This window comes from Odocoileus virginianus, chromosome 10, assembly GCF_023699985.2.
Source record: "Odocoileus virginianus isolate 20LAN1187 ecotype Illinois chromosome 10, Ovbor_1.2, whole genome shotgun sequence".
Lineage (NCBI taxonomy): Eukaryota > Metazoa > Chordata > Mammalia > Artiodactyla > Cervidae > Odocoileus > Odocoileus virginianus.
In genome coordinates this window covers 67,150,241-67,167,606 of record NC_069683.1, presented here as the reverse complement: position 1 = coordinate 67,167,606, position 17,366 = coordinate 67,150,241, and the positions used below count along the sequence as shown (strand labels likewise).

Genomic DNA, 17,366 nt, shown 5'->3' with positions numbered 1-17,366 from the left:
TTCCTTTTGTTTTTCCCCCCCGCTGGCAAAATTTGAGATGAAAGTTTTTGTTTATCATTTATTTTAACTAATAAAGCTTAATATAAATAAAGGACAATTGTGTAAATGCTCCTACAATGCTTGTTTCAATGAAGAGGATTTATTTTGGGACAGTATACATTGTAACCTGACAGCAAAGATAGCTTTGTTTGTTTGTTTGTTTGTTTTTATTTTTAGCAGACTCCCTCTGCCCAGACTTTGATGAAATTGGTTTGTTCAAATGAACCTAGCCTTTCAGAACAAGTTTGGAAAATGTTGACCTGTCATTCTTTAACAGGCATAGAAATTTGCCCTGCATTGCCAACAATCTTATTCTTCATATTTTGGAAGCCACATTTCTGGAACCTTTTAAGTTTCAACTCTGAGAGTCAAATAATTCTAAAGCTATGTAGCTAAAATGTCTACGGGACTATCTATTTATGTGCTGTGTAGATATGCCTATTGAATCACTTGCTGTTCTTAAACCTGATATGGCTTATTTTCAAACATTTGTTACACATGGGTCCAAACATCTTGCCATTGTTTTCTTTATTTATTGCCAACATTTTTATTATTATTATTATTTAGTCACATATTTGGTGCTTTAACCTTATAGGAATGTTTCTAAGTGGCTTATAGTAGGAAACTGGTGCAAAGCCTTTTTCACATAGTGGGAGCTTCATCATTATAGGAACTGCTAGAAACTGGGCATTTTCTCCTGAGGGGTAAAATCTATCATCATAAATGTTTCCCCCATAAGGGCCAAAACTAGATTCATAAATAAAATATAAAGGAGGAAAATAAATGAAAATAGTGATATTTACTAGAATTAAAATTTATAGCATGCATTTTTTTTCTAGAAAGTTAAACTTTTTTTCCTTTTTTCATAGGAATGGCAGATTTCATTTTGAAAAAACTAATTAATCCTCCTTACTAGAACACAGGCCACATCTATGTATGTAGTCCCTATTCTGCTTCTACACACATTTCCGGGTTCTTTGGAGATTTAAACTGAATTATGCTTGTTATTACTCTGTGATCAGTTAAACTGTAATATATTTTCTAAAGTGAATAATTGCCCATCTCCATAATGAGCTCAAAAGCATAATGCCTTTCAGAGGGTTTGGTGTTTGACAGACTATTTTTGGCAGTCCTTAGAGTTGCACGTTTCTTAATTTTTTATTAAATCCTAATCAACCTGATTTCCTTCACTATTTCTTCTTCCTGACTATGTTTCTTTCTGGCATCTGTTTTTCATTCTCATTTAGATCATTAAGGCAAATAATCATATTAAAAGGACACTGTCAAGATATTTTTTCTCATATCTAAAATCTATTTTACTGACTCTCATTTAGGGTTTGAAGCATGATTATAAAATATATTTTATATTTTCCCTTTAGTGATATAGATATGAATATTACAGCTTAGAGAATTTTTTTTAATAAGGGAAAATTACTCAAGTTGTATTGATACTTTTATTTAAAATACTGTTTTAAATACTTAAAAATTCAAAAACACCCATGAAAATCGCACCAGATCAAATTTCAGGCCTATGCACCTTGACAGAATCCCTGTTTCTGTTTAGAACTTGGTTTTCATTTTCCCCGAGTGCTCTTTAAGAAATTCTTTTTTGTCCTCACTTGTTCTCTTTTTTCCACCATAATCCAAATATGTTTTATGCTCATTGTAGTAAAAATAGGTCATGCTGTGATTTCAAATCATTTTGGCTTCAGCTAGAACTAGCTTCAACCTTTTCTATTTACTATTGGTATTTAATAGCTCTTTGATCATAAATACATACTTTAAAAGAATATGATGTAATATTTAAAGTTCTTCCTTTCAGTCATTTTACAGGTACATCAGTTTTGTGTTTTTTTTTTTCCTTTTGTATAGCAGAGTTTTATTAAAGTGAAAAGGGGCAGAGAAAGCTTCTGAGATAGACATCAGAACAGGGATGGAGAATGCCCCCCTCTTTAGTCTTGGCAAGGGAGCTATATACTTTTTAAATTAGTTATTACAATAAGTCAAAAGAACATCTCAAGGTTGTAAAGATCTTTCAAGACCCGCTCCCCGCAATTTACATTTTAGAATGACAGGATTAGAACTTAACAATAGAAAGACCCTACCAGACCCACTCCCATGATACACATTCTAAGATATCAGGATTAGTCAGAAGCTTTTCAGGAAGGAAAAACTGTCTTCAAGCAGGATACATTTTTGTTATCTAATCCCTAGTACAGAGTTTAAACTGAATTGTTTCTTTGTGTGTAATCATCAGTTCTGGGTTTAAAGAAAAAAAAAATGTTTTATGTGACTAAGACTAAGGAATGTAGAGAAAAAAAAAAAGTTTGTCTTTTCCTCCTCCTTGAGAATTCCAGACTCCTGTCTCCTCCTCAAGAACCCCAGACCCTCTCTCCTTGGGGACCCTGGGCTTATTATCAACCTGCCTAGGAATTGACTCTCTCATCCCGCCTTTTCTTTTAGGAGAATTGTGTTGCCAAGGGAAAGGGTTGTTTTTGTTCCATAACTGCTTCCTGCTGTTGAGGGGCATGGTCCCTAAATCATTGAGGCAACTTACTCTCCTAACCGTCATATGGAGGCTCTCTGATCCAGGGGCCCCAAGTAATAGCTGGAGGAGGCTGTGGCACTTGGAGGAGCTTAAACAACCATTTGTAACATGAAGGCTTTCAGACAGCGAGAAGCAAATCCAGTTACACAGTTACAGATGTAAGGCAAGCAGCAAAACAGAACAACTAGAATTACTACGATTTAGATAGTTTTCCACCATGGGGAGCTAGTTAAGGTTTCCCAAAGTGAAGTGATGGCGGCTTCAGGAGTATCCATAGCCTGATTCATTTTGTCACATGTTTAGTCAAGTGAGTAACATTAGTACTCATATCTGGTATATATGTACAACATTGGGTATTAATAATAGAACAAGTTTCTTCTTGTGTGGCTGTTAGAATACCTAAGGCCAATCTGTTTTGTAAAACCACCTTTCTAATTTGTATTTGTTCAGCATTAAGGGCTGAAAGTTAGTCAGAGCATCAACTCGTAGCATAATACCTGATCTGTAGTTCCCAGAGAGGGAACGGATATTGTAGCCAGATAATCATACCAGCAAAATACAGACCTTTCCCAATGAGGTTTTTTTTTTTCTGGTGTGTGTTTTTTTGTTTTTTTAATTTAATTAATTTATTTTTTATTGAAGGTTAATTGCTTTATGGAATTTTGCTGTTTTCTGTCAAACCTCAACATGAATCAGCCTTAGGTATACAAATATCCCCTCCCTTTTGAGACTCCATCAGGTTTTCACTTTGGTCAATTATTCTTTACAGTTATTTTTTTAGAAATTTGTTTATATCACAGAATATATAGATGACAAATTTTACTATGAGTAACTCATAGTAAACTCAAAGGAGTAACTCCAGTTCCTAAAGTCCACTGAATCTCCTAGCATCTCCTTTATAGGGAAATGCAACTCTCCATGATTTGTGATAATAAATGGAAAATATGAATGTCCACACACATCACTTTAGTTTCCTGTCAGCCAGCTTTTTATCTGTTTTCTTGTTTTATTTTTTCTTTAAACCACAACCTGTAAGAAGCAACTAAAGCCCTGGGCTTGATTCTCCTCTTTCCCCCCTGAATAGAATGAAGGGGTCATATTGCAGAGGGCCAGGATCCCCATGAAGGGCGAGAGCGAGCCTGCGCAGGAGGAAGGTGCAGATCATCGCCCCGGATGGCTGAACACGGGCTTGAGATGTGTTCAGACAGCTGAACTCAAGCTCCAGGCCTCTCAGACTTGAGGTCCACTCTAACATGGGTGGCTCTCTTCTCACTGTTGTACAGCCCTAGCCTTTTCTCTTCTCCTCCCATTTTAGTTTGTGCTTTCTTGAGTTTTGAGGCTTCCTCTGATTCCACCCCGAACAAGGCAGGGAATAAATAAGTTTTTCATGGATTTCACTACTAATAGTCAATGCCCCAATCCCAGTTTTCCACAACAGTCAATAAATTGGAATCTTTTAAAAAATTAATTTAATATTTATAACAATAGATTTTTTCACAAGAAAGATATTGAACCTTGCAGTAAATGATTAAAGGCCATATACATGATTAAACTTTACATAATACATGATTAAATAGCCATGTCACAATAAATTGTATATATAACAGTGTCAAATTAAAATTGTATATGTGGTACACTATGGAAAAGAAATTAAAGTTGCATTAATGTTCAGTTTTTAACAGTCCATAATTTAAAAAAAAACATGGCTGAGGACAATAGGCAAAAGAAAATCAATCCTATTTTCTCTTGCATTTGTCTTAACTTTATAGAAGAATTCTATTTAAACCGGATCTTAAAAAGAAACACAAAAAAATACTCTGATTCAAGCTAAGGAACATTTACATGCTTTTCAGACATGATTTTTACAGCAACTTTTTACAAATTAATTTTGGATTGGCTCTGCAATACATCTAACTGTGAGGATCCATTGACTTAAAACTAGATTGATCTATTAATCTAGATAAACACACACATACACACACACACACATGCACGACATGACATTCTGCCTGGCCTAACTTACAGAAAACAAATGTCATACATTAACACATATAAATGGAACCTAGAAAAAACGGTACTAATGAACCTATTTTCAGGGCAGGAGCAGAGACACAGACATAGAGAGTGGACATGTGGACATGGAAGAGGAAGGACAGGACTGGGACAGCAGCATTGACATGTGTCCACTGCCGTGGATAGCACGGATAAAATAGATAGCCAGTAGGACGCTTCTAATGGCGCAAGGAGCTCAGCTCCGTGCTCTGTGACGATTCAGGGGGTGGGATGGCGGGAGAGGGAGGCTCAAGAAGAGCGGAAAATGTATATACATATACCTGATTCATTTTGTTGTATAGCAGAAACTGACACAAGATTGTAAAGCAATTATACTCCAATAAAAATTTTTAAAAAATGATTCTAGTTAAGAGAGAGGGGACTAAGCTATGTGATTCATTCTAGCTCTAACTTTTATGATTTTGAAAACCATATAGACTGATAAAGTTTGTAGGAGCAGAGAATATTGACTGCATTTCTTCCATTATAGCATTTAGCTTTTTTAAAAACCTTAGAACCTTTTTTTTTCCTAAGAATTTACATGTATATGTACTTCCATGAGAAAATAAGAAATTGTGTTGTAAACCAAATGGAAACATTAACTCTTAAACAAATATGCTGTTCTTAGTTGCTTAGTCATGTCTGACTCTTTGCAACCCTGTGGACTGTAGCCCACCAGGATCCTCTGTCCATGGAATTCTCCAGGCCAGAATACTGGAGTGGGTAGCCTATCCCTTCTCCAGGGGAACTTCTCGACTTCCCAATTCCCCAGGAATTGAACCGGGGTCTCCATTGCAGGCAGATTTTTTGCCAGCTGAGCTACCTGGGAATCCCCAAGTACACCTGAGTTCAAATTCCAGCTCTACCACTTAAGGAGCTAGTTTCTGGACCTCGATTCCTCTTTTTCTTCACCTGTAAAATGGGCATTTCAGCAGCACATACCCCTTTGTGTTGTTGTAACGGTTACATGTAATTAATAGAGTAAAGCACTTAAAACAGTAATAGCACATACAAGTACTGGATAAGTGGTGGTGTTATTAATTTCTATATTTTTCTGTAATAATCAGTTAATTTGAAAAGCTATTGAAAGCTATGAGCCCTCTCCTAAGCAAAAATGTCCTTCCATGCGTGTACTGAGTTTTGTTTACCATTCCAGGGGTGCACAGAGCCCCTGAGACACATCTTGGGCACACACCACCCCTCTGCTCTGACTAGGATACATGCAACTCAGATGGGAATGATTCCTGTACTATTGATGCATGGGAGCTTTTATGGTCTCCATATTTTTAATGAAGGACCTGATTTTCACATAATTCAGGAAGTTCATTCATTGCTAATGAGGGAATGAAACTGGAACCTGAAGCTAAAATGCTGGACTTTCAATGCAGTGTCATTCCAGGACGTTGGTCCAGTGCATGACAGGACCTGCCCTGCTGTCCTGCCCTTGGCTGGGCATCCTCTTCTTGGGACTTCTGACTTCTGCTCTACTTACAGCATCTCCAACATACAACATCACCTGAAGCCTGATCTGCACCCACAGCAGTTCAGTTCAGTTCAGTTCAGTCGCTCAGTTGTATCCAACTCTTTGTGACCCCATGAAACACAGCACGCCAGGCCTCCCTGTCCCTCACCAACTCCCGGAGTCACCCAAACTCATGTCCATTGAGTCGGTATTGCCATCCGACCATCTCATTCTCTGCCATCCCCTTCTCCTCCTGCCCTCAATCTTTCCCAGCATCAGGGTTTTTTCAAATGAGTCAGTTCTTTGCACCCACATCAGTGAAGTACATATGCAGACAGTACTAATGCTAAGTCACTTCAGTTGTGTCTGACTCTTTGTGATCCTATCGGCCATAGCCCGCCAGGCTCCTCTGTCCCTCTGTCCATGGGATTCTCCAGGCAAGAATACTGGAGTGGGTTGCCATTTCTTTCTCCAGGAGATCTTCCTGACCCGGAGGTTGAACCCACGTCTCCTGTGTCTCCTGCATTGACAGGCAGGTTCTTTAACACTAATGCCACCTGGGAAGCCCTCAAGGCAAATATCAACCAAAGGTGTATATATGGCAAGGTAGATCAGTTTAATATTTTCATTGCTTCTTCCTCAACACCTCTTGCCCACTAAATTAGTTTGCTTTTCATGAGTAATTGTGATACTCTGCTCTGCCTTTTGTTATTATACTAATAAAATATTCTGTCAGTATTACATACAATATTTTAAGAACTTAAATATTATTTCATAGAAGTGAATGTATTTAACTATCAATCCAGAATATCAGCATATGTAGATGAGCAATGAGACCAAATTTTATGTTAGCATAAAGGATTACTTTTCTATTATCAGTTGTAAATGTACATAATATCTTAGGAGAACATTGGACTGCACAGATGTTTGTTCTTGTGTGTACACACGTGTGTTTTGCAAAATGCACAGGACAAAGCTAAGACTTCCCTTTGGTGTGTTTTGTGGCAGATGGGGAAGATAATGCGTGGACCGTTCATGAAGTTCGTAGCACACGCAGCCTCCTTCACCATTTTCCTGGGACTGCTAGTCATGAATGCAGCTGACAGATTCGAAGGCACCAAAATCCTTCCTAATGAAACCAGCACAGATCATGCAAAACAGCTGTTCAGGATGAAAACATCCTGCTTCTCATGGATGGAGATGCTCATTATTTCCTGGGTAATAGGTAAAGACTGATTTTCTCTCATCGTTTATTTTTGCAGCCTTAGCAATAGGACTGAGTGACACCTGTTCCCTCACACGTCAGTTATATAAATGTACGCAGCATAATACAGTGCTCTGCACAACATGATTTTGTGTTTTTAAAGTGCAGTTATCTAGGGTTCATGTTCAGTACCACAGTTCTCTCACATGCCACATGCTTTTTAGATTTCCAAGAAACACCCAGGAAGAAAATGAATGGGATAGTATGACTCAAACCCTGCCAGTGATGAAAAACTGCTATTCATATTTTGGGACAGCTGTGACTTCAAGTTTAAAAATAACCATATGATTTTATGTTGCAATTTAATAGGAACGGAAGGTCCTAGCCACTCACATCTATTGAACATTTGTTATATACTAAGAACTGTTCAGATCATTTTACATCCATCACATTACACACTGTCTTTGTGCCTTAGTGGTCTAATCTGTCATATAATAATAACATCTACACTATGGCTTTCGGTCTCCCAGATGGAAAATGAAACAGAGGGAATGCAGTCTTAATTACTATGCTGTCTTTACAATCAGTCATCCATATTGCTTGACATTAAATATAATGCAAATGAAAGATATTTCAATTGGATATTTATAAATGAATAGACTCAGTAGCTATTACCTATTGAGGATAATAATGTGAATAAACTGTAGTCCTTACAGTCAAGGAAGTTAAGTCTGCTGGAGTGGGGCAGGCAGGTCAACAAGTAAGGTCAATAAAGAAAACTATGTGACAAATGATATTACTGAGGAGCTATTAGAGGGTCATGAACATACACAGATTGGGCACCTAAATCTGAGTGGGTGGGATGTGGAAGGGGCAGAGAAGGTCTCCCTAGACAGTACATTAAATCTGAAGATACTGTTGCTGCTGCTGCTAAGTCGCTTCAGTCGTGTCCGACTCTGTGCGACCCCATAGACGGCAGCCCACCAGGCTCCTCTGTCCACGGGATTCTCCGGGCAAGAACACTGGAGCAGGTTGCCATTTCCTTCTCTGGACTTTAAAGATAAGGGCATGTTAATCCTACTGACTGCTTATGGGGAGCTGAGAACCCTACGAGACATGAGTCAAGGTGTTGAAGGCAAAGATGTGGAACTAGGTCCATACCTGAGACCTCATTGCCAAGTCATGTGTTAGGCTCAGCTATAATGCAGGCGCATTGATGGATGTGAGTGATGGGAGAGAGGGGAGGAGACATGGCCAGAGGATGATTTTCAGCTATTGGTGCTGTGATTCCTCACCTCTCATAAAACACAGTTTGCTGTGAGGTAGAGGGTGGCTTTGAGCCTGAGAGACAGCTGAAGTGATCCGTGTGTGGAACGTGTGGCCAGAAGTCAGGGAGTGAGGAAAGAACTTGAAAGCTTTGTAAAAGATACTCTTCAAAAAACCTGGTAATATATTACACATGGAAAGGGAGAGCTGTGGATTCTACCTTGGGTTTTGGTGCTGACTGCAAGTCTCTGAGAGGAAGAATACAGAGGGAAGATAAGGATTGAGACCAGGAGAATGAAAAGCTGGTAAGGAAGTTTGGGTTGAGATTGACTTTAAAGGGCCCATGGGATTTCTAGATGAAGATGTCTACTAAATAATAGAAAATTCAACCCCAGGGAGAAGCCAGGCTGTGGACAAAGTTTCAGCTGTCTCTATAAGGTCCTGGCTATGCAGGAAGTCCTACAGTGTAGATATGTGGAAAAGGACATGAGAAGGGAGCTCAAGGAATCTTAATCCAAAATCGTTGGCAGTCTGTCAGCTTGGTTCTCCCCCAGTGATCTGGAGAAGCATCTGTAGTCGGGTTTATGTCACTTCTGTGGCAGGGCATATCTTCTTGGCTTCCTCATTCTGGGGCTGATAGAATAATTAATTGAAATGTTATGAAGCACTATACAAATTACCGTATGAGCATTTTAAATGCATATGAGGTAATTCAACAGCATTGAGAGTTATCAAAACTTCTGAATCAGGAGGGGGGACCTGGATGGGGAATACATGTAAATCCATGGCTAATTCATTTCAATGTATGACAAAAACCACTGCAATGTTGTAAAGTAATTAGCCTCCAACTAATAAAAATAAATGGAAAAAAAAAAACAACTTCTGAATCACTTCATTTCCTGGTTATGTTCCAAGGAGAAATATAGTGTCTTAGCATGTGAATTGCATCACTAAGGTAAATCTTTGATAAAGAAGAGTTTGATTATCCACTCTTTCTTTTCTAATTTAATTGGTTTGTCTTATGCTATAAAGCTCTAAGAAATATATTACATCTCACTTTGAATATTTGATTTAAAATAAGAACAATCATTTGGACATTGCCTTTATCTCAAGCTAAATGCCTATATGCCATCATATTGTGTGTGTGTTAGTATGTGTAACATACATAATATAATACTTGGCACATTGGAAATGTTTAATAAATTTCAAATGGCTATGATTATTACTAAAATCTTCCTTAAGAGTTCATATGTTTTATATGGAAGTGGTATTTCCTACTGAAAATATATTAATCAAGATATGACTCTTTCATTCAAGGTTAAACATTGAAAGCATTTAATTTTATGCAAGGGGATTAGATATAAAGAATGTGCATTTTATTTTTTCTTTTATTTTAAACTTTCTCTTTTGCATTGGGGCATAGCCAGTTAACAAGGTTGTGATAGTTTCAGGTAAACAGTAAAAGGACTCAGCCATACATACACATGTATCTGTGTTCATCTTATTCTTTATCAAACATAATTTGCTCTTCTCATACTAATATTTTAATATAAGCATTAGAAGTTTTTCCTTTTTCACTTGGAAACCTAAACCAAGAATGTTAACTTTTAATTTTACCAATAAAAGCATTTTCCTTGGAACAACTGGCCCAATAACCTTTACATTTGTGATTCAGAGATGATCTCAGTGTTCATTTAAAGGGAAAACAATGAACAACTCAGAATGGACAACTGGTACTTTGTAGAATGTGTTAGACTCCTGTTTCAGTTTTTAACACTGATATTTATTTTTCTTGAGTTTTCTTGAAAGTTGTTGTACCTTCTGGAAATATTATTAAGTGGCCTACTTAGGTCAGATGCTAGCTGGTTTGAAGGAAAAGGCTGACATTATTGGTCACAAAAAGCAAATTGATATAATTTTTAGTGAAAAGTTGAAAAGCTGAATGATGGAATCTGCATTCCAGCAGATCCTAACAAGACAGAATGGCGAGCTCAAACCAAGGAGAAATGAGAAGCGTAGCAGGAACACAGGGAGGGGGAGACGTGCTTGGTGACCCTTCACAGGAAAAGGTCTTAAGCAGCAGTTTTAACCTAATGTCCAGTGTGAGCGCTGAGGAAGGAAATGCAATGCTGGACTGAGTCTTCAACAGAAGGGAAGGACTGCAGGCAAGGGCTGTAATTACGTCCCTGATCCATACTCTGTCTAGACCACAGCTGCAGGCAATTGGCAAAATAGGGAGCATTCCAAGTGGAAAGCCGTCTGAAAAGTGAGTGGCTTCTCCACAGAAAAGCCCTTGTTGGGACTGAAGAAGCTTCCTTTGGAGGGTGGGCGGAACCTGGGGATTGTGAAGCCTGAAATTTAGTTTTTTGGAGGGCCCCATTTAGAGAAAAAGAAGACAGAGACCTCAGAGGATCCTGGGCAAATAAGGCATCCTAGAGTTTAAATTTCATTCGCTTCATGGGAACCCCGCCTCTGCTCTAGAAGAATAGATTTAATGAGTGCACAGGTGTTTTTGCTCTTTTAAAATTTTGTTTTAAGAAATTTAAAAGTGGAGGGAGCAGATTCATTCCCTTGAGGGCAGAATTAGTACTAACAGGTTCACAGTGAAGGGATACTTTCTGCAAAGTCAACAATGGGATGAGCAGTCTTCAGTAGGAGTAACTCAGGACATATTCAAGCAGAGGCTCGACCTTGTGGAGAAGTTCTCTACTTGTGGAGAAACTGGACTAGATGGAAGATTTTGAACCATGCTTGGCAACGTCTGGGGGTCCCCAGAAAAGATAACATGGATTCTTCCTTCAAACAGAATAGTTTGCTGTATCTGTTTTATCTTTTAAGCTTTGGGAAGATTATAATTTTTATCAAGAATTGTACCCTTTAAAGAGAGAAGAAGATGGAGGAGAAATGGGAAGAAGGAGACAAGCTTTGAAAACAGCTAGACTATATGAGTTTAAAACCCCCAGTAATCCATTTTTCAGCTACTCTAAACTACCCTTGTTTCCTATTGAGGAAGCTGGCGGGAACCCAGGGACATCATCCACACAAAGACTGCCCTCAGATTTTTTCACTTCTGCTCATAGTTTGTGTGTGTGTGTGCATGTGTGTGTGCATGAGTGTACACATGCAGTGTTTCCTATTAATAAATTTGATCCACTAAAGTATATATGAATTCAATCCCAGCCTTCTCTAGATTTGGAATAATTTCAAAATAAGTAAGTCGTGTGATACATTGAATGCTGATTTTGAGAAAAGCACAGTTAAGTTGTTGGAAGGGGATTCCTAGGTGGTGCTAGTGGTAAAGAACTTGCCTGCAAATGCAGGAGACACGGGAGACACAGGTTCAATCCCTGGGTTGGGACGATCCCCTGGAGAAGGAAATGGCAACCCACTCCAGTGTTCTTGCCTGGAGAATCCCATGGACAGAGGAACCTGGCAGGCTACAGTCTATGGTGCCGAAAAGAGTCAGATACAACTGAAGTGACTTAGCATGCACGCACAAGTTGTTGGAAGAACAGAGAATATGGCTTTTTAAAACCCCTATAGGGCTCCACAATGATTCACATAGGTTCTGTGATAAAGGTTCATGACAAATGTGGGCATTTGGGGAAGGTGATTAGTGGGAGAAGGGGCGGAAGATTAATTTCAACGAGGGTACCCTGGAGACTTCTTGATGGAAGCAGATTTTGAGGAACTGTTGGGGTTCAGGTTGTGTTTCTCCAGATCGCTCTAGGAGGAGACAGAACACCGGAGATTAGGGTATCTTAAAGATAATAGAGGTAAAGTTACTTCTTTTTAGCGAAGAAAGAAAATATGTGCCAGACATAGAAAATTTGAAATAGTAAATTCTCAGTAAAATTAGTTATTTTTTCAAGTGCCAGACACTGTGCTGTGCATTTTTCATAAGTTACTTAAGTCTCATAACCATCCTATGAAGTAGGTACAAACTACTATCATGCCCATTTTGCAAGTTGAGTTTTAGAAAGTTTCAGTAAGTTGCCAAAGATTACACAGCTAACAAATGGATGACTGTGATTGTTCAGTCACCCATCCATGATTGCAGCATGCCAGGTCTCCCTGTCCCTCACCATCTCCCAAAATTTGCCCAAGTTTATGTTTATTGCATCAGTGATGCCATGGTGTCTGATTTCAAAACCTAGGCTCCTAAGTAATACACTAAGTTTTAGAGTAGATGTGCAACATTAATAATAATTCTGCCAAGAAGAAACTACTACTATTATGCTCCTGTAATTCCTTCTAGTCTTTTGCTATGCTGTTTTAAACATAATATCATAGAATATATAAAATGTTTACGTGGCATGCTTGAATGTTTATGACATAAACATTTCCCATTGTGTATTAGTCTAGGTCCTCCAAGAAGCATATGCAAAGACAGAATTTAACATGCAACAATTTTATTAAGAGAAATTCTATGTGAGAGAAATGGGAGGGAGTTGAAGAAACCTGCAAGGGCTGTAAGACTGTGATGCAAGGTTGATGCTGAGGGATGGAGAGAGGGAAGGAAAGTAGGACAGAAGCACCCTAGATCTCCATTCCGTCTAAAGAAAGTTTGACAAGGCTGTCAAGAGATCCTTGAGCTGAGGTCAGCCACCGGAGGAGTCCCATGATTCCTAAGAAGGGGTGCCCTCAGTCATTGGTGAGGAGCAACCCATGCTTCCCATGGGCTTAGGGAAAAAGTGTCTCTAGGTTTCAGAGTGCTCCAGCTTTGGCCCATGGCCAGTTAAATTCCCATATTTGGAGGCCTGTGGGGCACATTCTTGTGGCCACTATTCCATGGTAATTAAATATATCATATAATAAATATAATAAATATATCATATGAATAAATGATATCATGAATAAATCATATCATAAATAAATATCATATGAAATGGCTACATAATAGTCTATTTGTGAAAGTCCCATGATTACTTCTATTTTGAGGATGTTAGTATGGGTGTGTTTACATTTTTTATTATAAAGAATCCTATAATGAACATCTTATGTATAGAATTAATGGCTCAAATCATGTTTGCTGCTTGAATGCCCTTAATGAACTTTGTCAAATTGCTTTAAGGTAATGTACTGATATTTTTAGACTGTAGGATTTGTAGGGACAGGATAATGATGGCTGAATGTGTAAGATGAGGTCACATTTTGAAGGGTTTTGAATGTCAGCCTGAGCCCTTTTAAATTTGTTTTATTTTGGTGAGAATCTAAGGCTGGAATGAAATTGGATTGCTATTTTAACCTCTTTCCCATACAGGCATGATATGGGCTGAATGTAAAGAAATTTGGACTCAAGGCCCCAAGGAGTACTTGTTTGAGCTGTGGAATATGCTTGACTTTGGAATGCTGGCAATCTTTGCAGCATCATTCATTGCAAGATTCATGGCGTTCTGGCATGCTTCCAAAGCCCAGAGCATCATTGATGCAAATGATACTTTAAAGGATTTGACAAAAGTCACACTGGGAGATAATGTGAAATACTACAATTTGGGTGAGTTTACAGTACCCAGTCAATATGTTTATAAAATGTAGAATTTATATGATATCATTTGTTTGCATAATCTTAAAAAAAATTGTACAAATGAGCCTATTTACAAAACGGAAATAGAGCCACAGATGTAGAAAGCAAGCTTATGGTTACCAAGAGGGAAGGGAGGGGAGGAATAAACACAAGAGGGAGGTTGGAATTGACATATACGTGCTACTATATATGAAATAGATAACTGATAAGGACCTGCTGTTAGCACAGGGACCTCTACTCAATACTCTGTAATGACCTATATGGGAAAAGAATCTGAAAGAGTGGGTATATGTATATGTAACTGATTCTCGTTGCTATGTAGCAGAAACTAACACAGCACTGTGAATCAACTATACTCCAATAAAAATTTATTGGAGTCATTCCCGAAGTGGGTATATTAGCAGGTATGGTCATGTGAGATTCCTCCATGGAAGATCAGAGGAAAATTCCCAAGGTAAAGAGGGCGGAGCTGAGTCAAGCAAGTTCAGTGTTCCACCCCAGTCCCGCAATCAGAGAAGTCACTCTACCTCCCCAGGAGGGAAGTGACTAGGAGTATAAATAGGTCCAGTTATTTGCTTAGGGGAAATCTCTCCTTGTACAAACCTAGGGTGGGAAAAACATTCTCTTTGACTACTTACTTCAAGTCCTCCTCTGATAAGATGTCAGTTAACATACGGTTGACATCTCTATGAGTTTTATTGCCTGTATCACATAGGGATTTCTTTTTTTATTATTTCTCTGTAATATTTTAATACTTAACAATTTTTAGAGCGTATGTAGGGCTTAGTTTATACAAGGAAATATTGTACAGCACAGGGAATATAGCCATTATTTTATAAGAAAAATTTTAATATATGGAATTTTACAAGTCAAACTATTTATATACTACTAATATTCAAAGTGCTATATAAAAAGAAACTGCTTTTATTACTTTATTGTTCCTAATTCTACTTCTCAGCAAATAATCAAATACAAATTTATAATTATATTTTTCCTCTCTGTTACACACTGCTTTGCATTTTTCTTCATAATGGCTTTTTAATTAGATTTTTGATGTTCTGATGTAATAATGTCAGAAAAATTCATAAATGAATAATTACTACATTCTATGATAAAAATAGACTTGAATGTCCAATATAAATGACCTTAGTAAGTTTAAATAACTACAAGTATTGCATAGGCCCCAAATTACTTTATAGTGTAATTATAGTTTAAGACTAAATAATGATATCATTTACTAGGGCCTTATTTTCTTTTATTATAGTTTAAGATTAAATAGTAAATGCTACTATTTAGCTATTGCCAAGCACTTTCTAAACACTGAATGTTTGTTGACTTACTAAATTCTCACAACAGATGATAGATAGAAGCAGTATGTAATTTTTAAAGATGGGAAAATAAAACTATTAATATGATAAATAATTTGTACTAGTTCTTCTAGTTGATTTTAGATAGATAGATGCATGCAGGAATGTGTGGTAAGTTGCTTGAATCGTGTCCAACTCTCAGCGACCCTACAGACTATAGCCTACCACTCTCCTGTCCGTGAAATTCTCTAGGCAAAAATATTGGAGTGGTTACATATGACAAGTCCTTAGTTTGTACTCTCAACCATTATGCTCTACCATTATGGAAAACTGCCAGCAAACCAGGGGGATAATTTTCTTTGTAAATTCAGAACCTGACACTTAAAGAAGTTTCATCAGGAACTGGATTGCTAATATAATTATATTTCTATCCCAGAAAAGAATTTACCTAAGTAAAAAGTTTCCTTCTCCAGGAGATCTTCCTGACCCAGGGATCAAACCCAGGTCTCCTGCAATGCAGACAGATTCTTTACCATCTGAGCTACGAGGGAAGCCCCAAGTAAAAAATGTAAATAAACTCACCATAACTTTTGTCCTTCCTTCCTCCTAGCCAGGATAAAGTGGGACCCCTCTGATCCTCAAATTATATCTGAAGGTCTTTATGCAATTGCTGTAGTTTTAAGTTTCTCCAGAATAGCCTACATTTTACCAGCAAATGAAAGCTTTGGACCTCTGCAGATATCACTTGGAAGAACAGTAAAAGATATCTTCAAGTTCATGGTCATATTCATCATGGTGTTTGTGGCCTTTATGATTGGAATGTTCAACCTCTATTCCTACTACATTGGTGCAAAGCAAAACGAAGCCTTCACAACGTAGGTGATTTTGGTTCTTTTAATCATGATGGTTGTCAGTTAAACTCTAGCCTAATAATGTTCATATGCAACAGTGGGATAAATAATGTTTTAGTAAAGACTTTATTTCCAGTTACTCTTTAGCATTATGAGAGAAGTTTTAAATGTGTTGTAAGAACTCAACAATGTGAGCAACCTTTCTAATAGTAAGTAATAATAGTTAACTATTTTAGGCCCAGGAGCTACCTCACACACATCATCTGATCATCTCTGTTTCACACAGAAAGGAACGAAGCTCAGGGAAGTTAAATGACACGCTAAATGCTTCATAGCTGCCAGTAGGTAGAAAAACCAGGACATAGTCCGTTGTCCACTGACTCTAGCATCTGGGCTCTTCACTGCTGTGTCCTGCTCAGTTCAGATTCCTGGGGCCCCACGAGAACGGCTGCTTCCAAAAGCAATCTGAGTTACCAGCAGTGACAAGAGTTTTAACTTATGTTCACCATGGACACATGTGTTTTTTATGAAGTGTGTTTGGAATACATTATTCAAATATTAGGTATTCAGGTATACTTTGGCCACCTGATGCAAAGAGCTGACTCATTGGAAAAGGCCTTGATGCTGGGAAAGATTGATGGCATCACTGATTCAATGAACGTGAGTCTGAGCAAACTCTGGGAGACAGTGAAGGACAGGGAAGCCTGGCATGCACAGTCCATGGGGTCACAAAGAGTCAGACATGACCGAGCAACTGAGGAACAACAAAAAAATGTTACAATGAGAAGTATTGATGGAAGCATAACCTATATTCATATTCCTGTAAGGTTCAGTTTGTCAGAGAAACTGAACCACCTGACCTAAGCAGAGGAACTTCATTTTGGTCAATAATTATGCCTAAAGCATTGAAATTCCTAAGACATGTCAGTGACTTTAGTAACACTGACTATGTTTATATTGTCATATTTTCCTTAAGACACCTTAAGACACATACTATTATCTATTTATTGGATATTAGAAGTGTAGATGAGCAGAAACACAAAAGGACTATAAAAGATTACATCATTTTTATTAAGTAATACAGTTAACTATTTCCTTTACCAAACCTAT

At 37.9% G+C, this 17,366-nt stretch overlaps 1 protein-coding gene across 3 annotated transcripts in view; it reads left to right on the top strand.

Annotated features, from left to right (window-relative positions):
- The window catches only part of TRPC6 (transient receptor potential cation channel subfamily C member 6), a 139,550-nt gene that overhangs the window by 103,603 nt on the left and 18,581 nt on the right, over nt 1–17,366 (top strand). For all 3 annotated transcript variants that reach the window (XM_070473667.1, XM_070473666.1, XM_070473668.1), the window contains exons 5-7: nt 7,110–7,326; nt 13,835–14,068; nt 16,016–16,280. In XM_070473667.1, the coding sequence (XP_070329768.1) occupies nt 7,110–7,326; nt 13,835–14,068; nt 16,016–16,280 (716 nt within the window). The remainder of the gene's footprint in view (nt 1–7,109; nt 7,327–13,834; nt 14,069–16,015; nt 16,281–17,366) is intronic.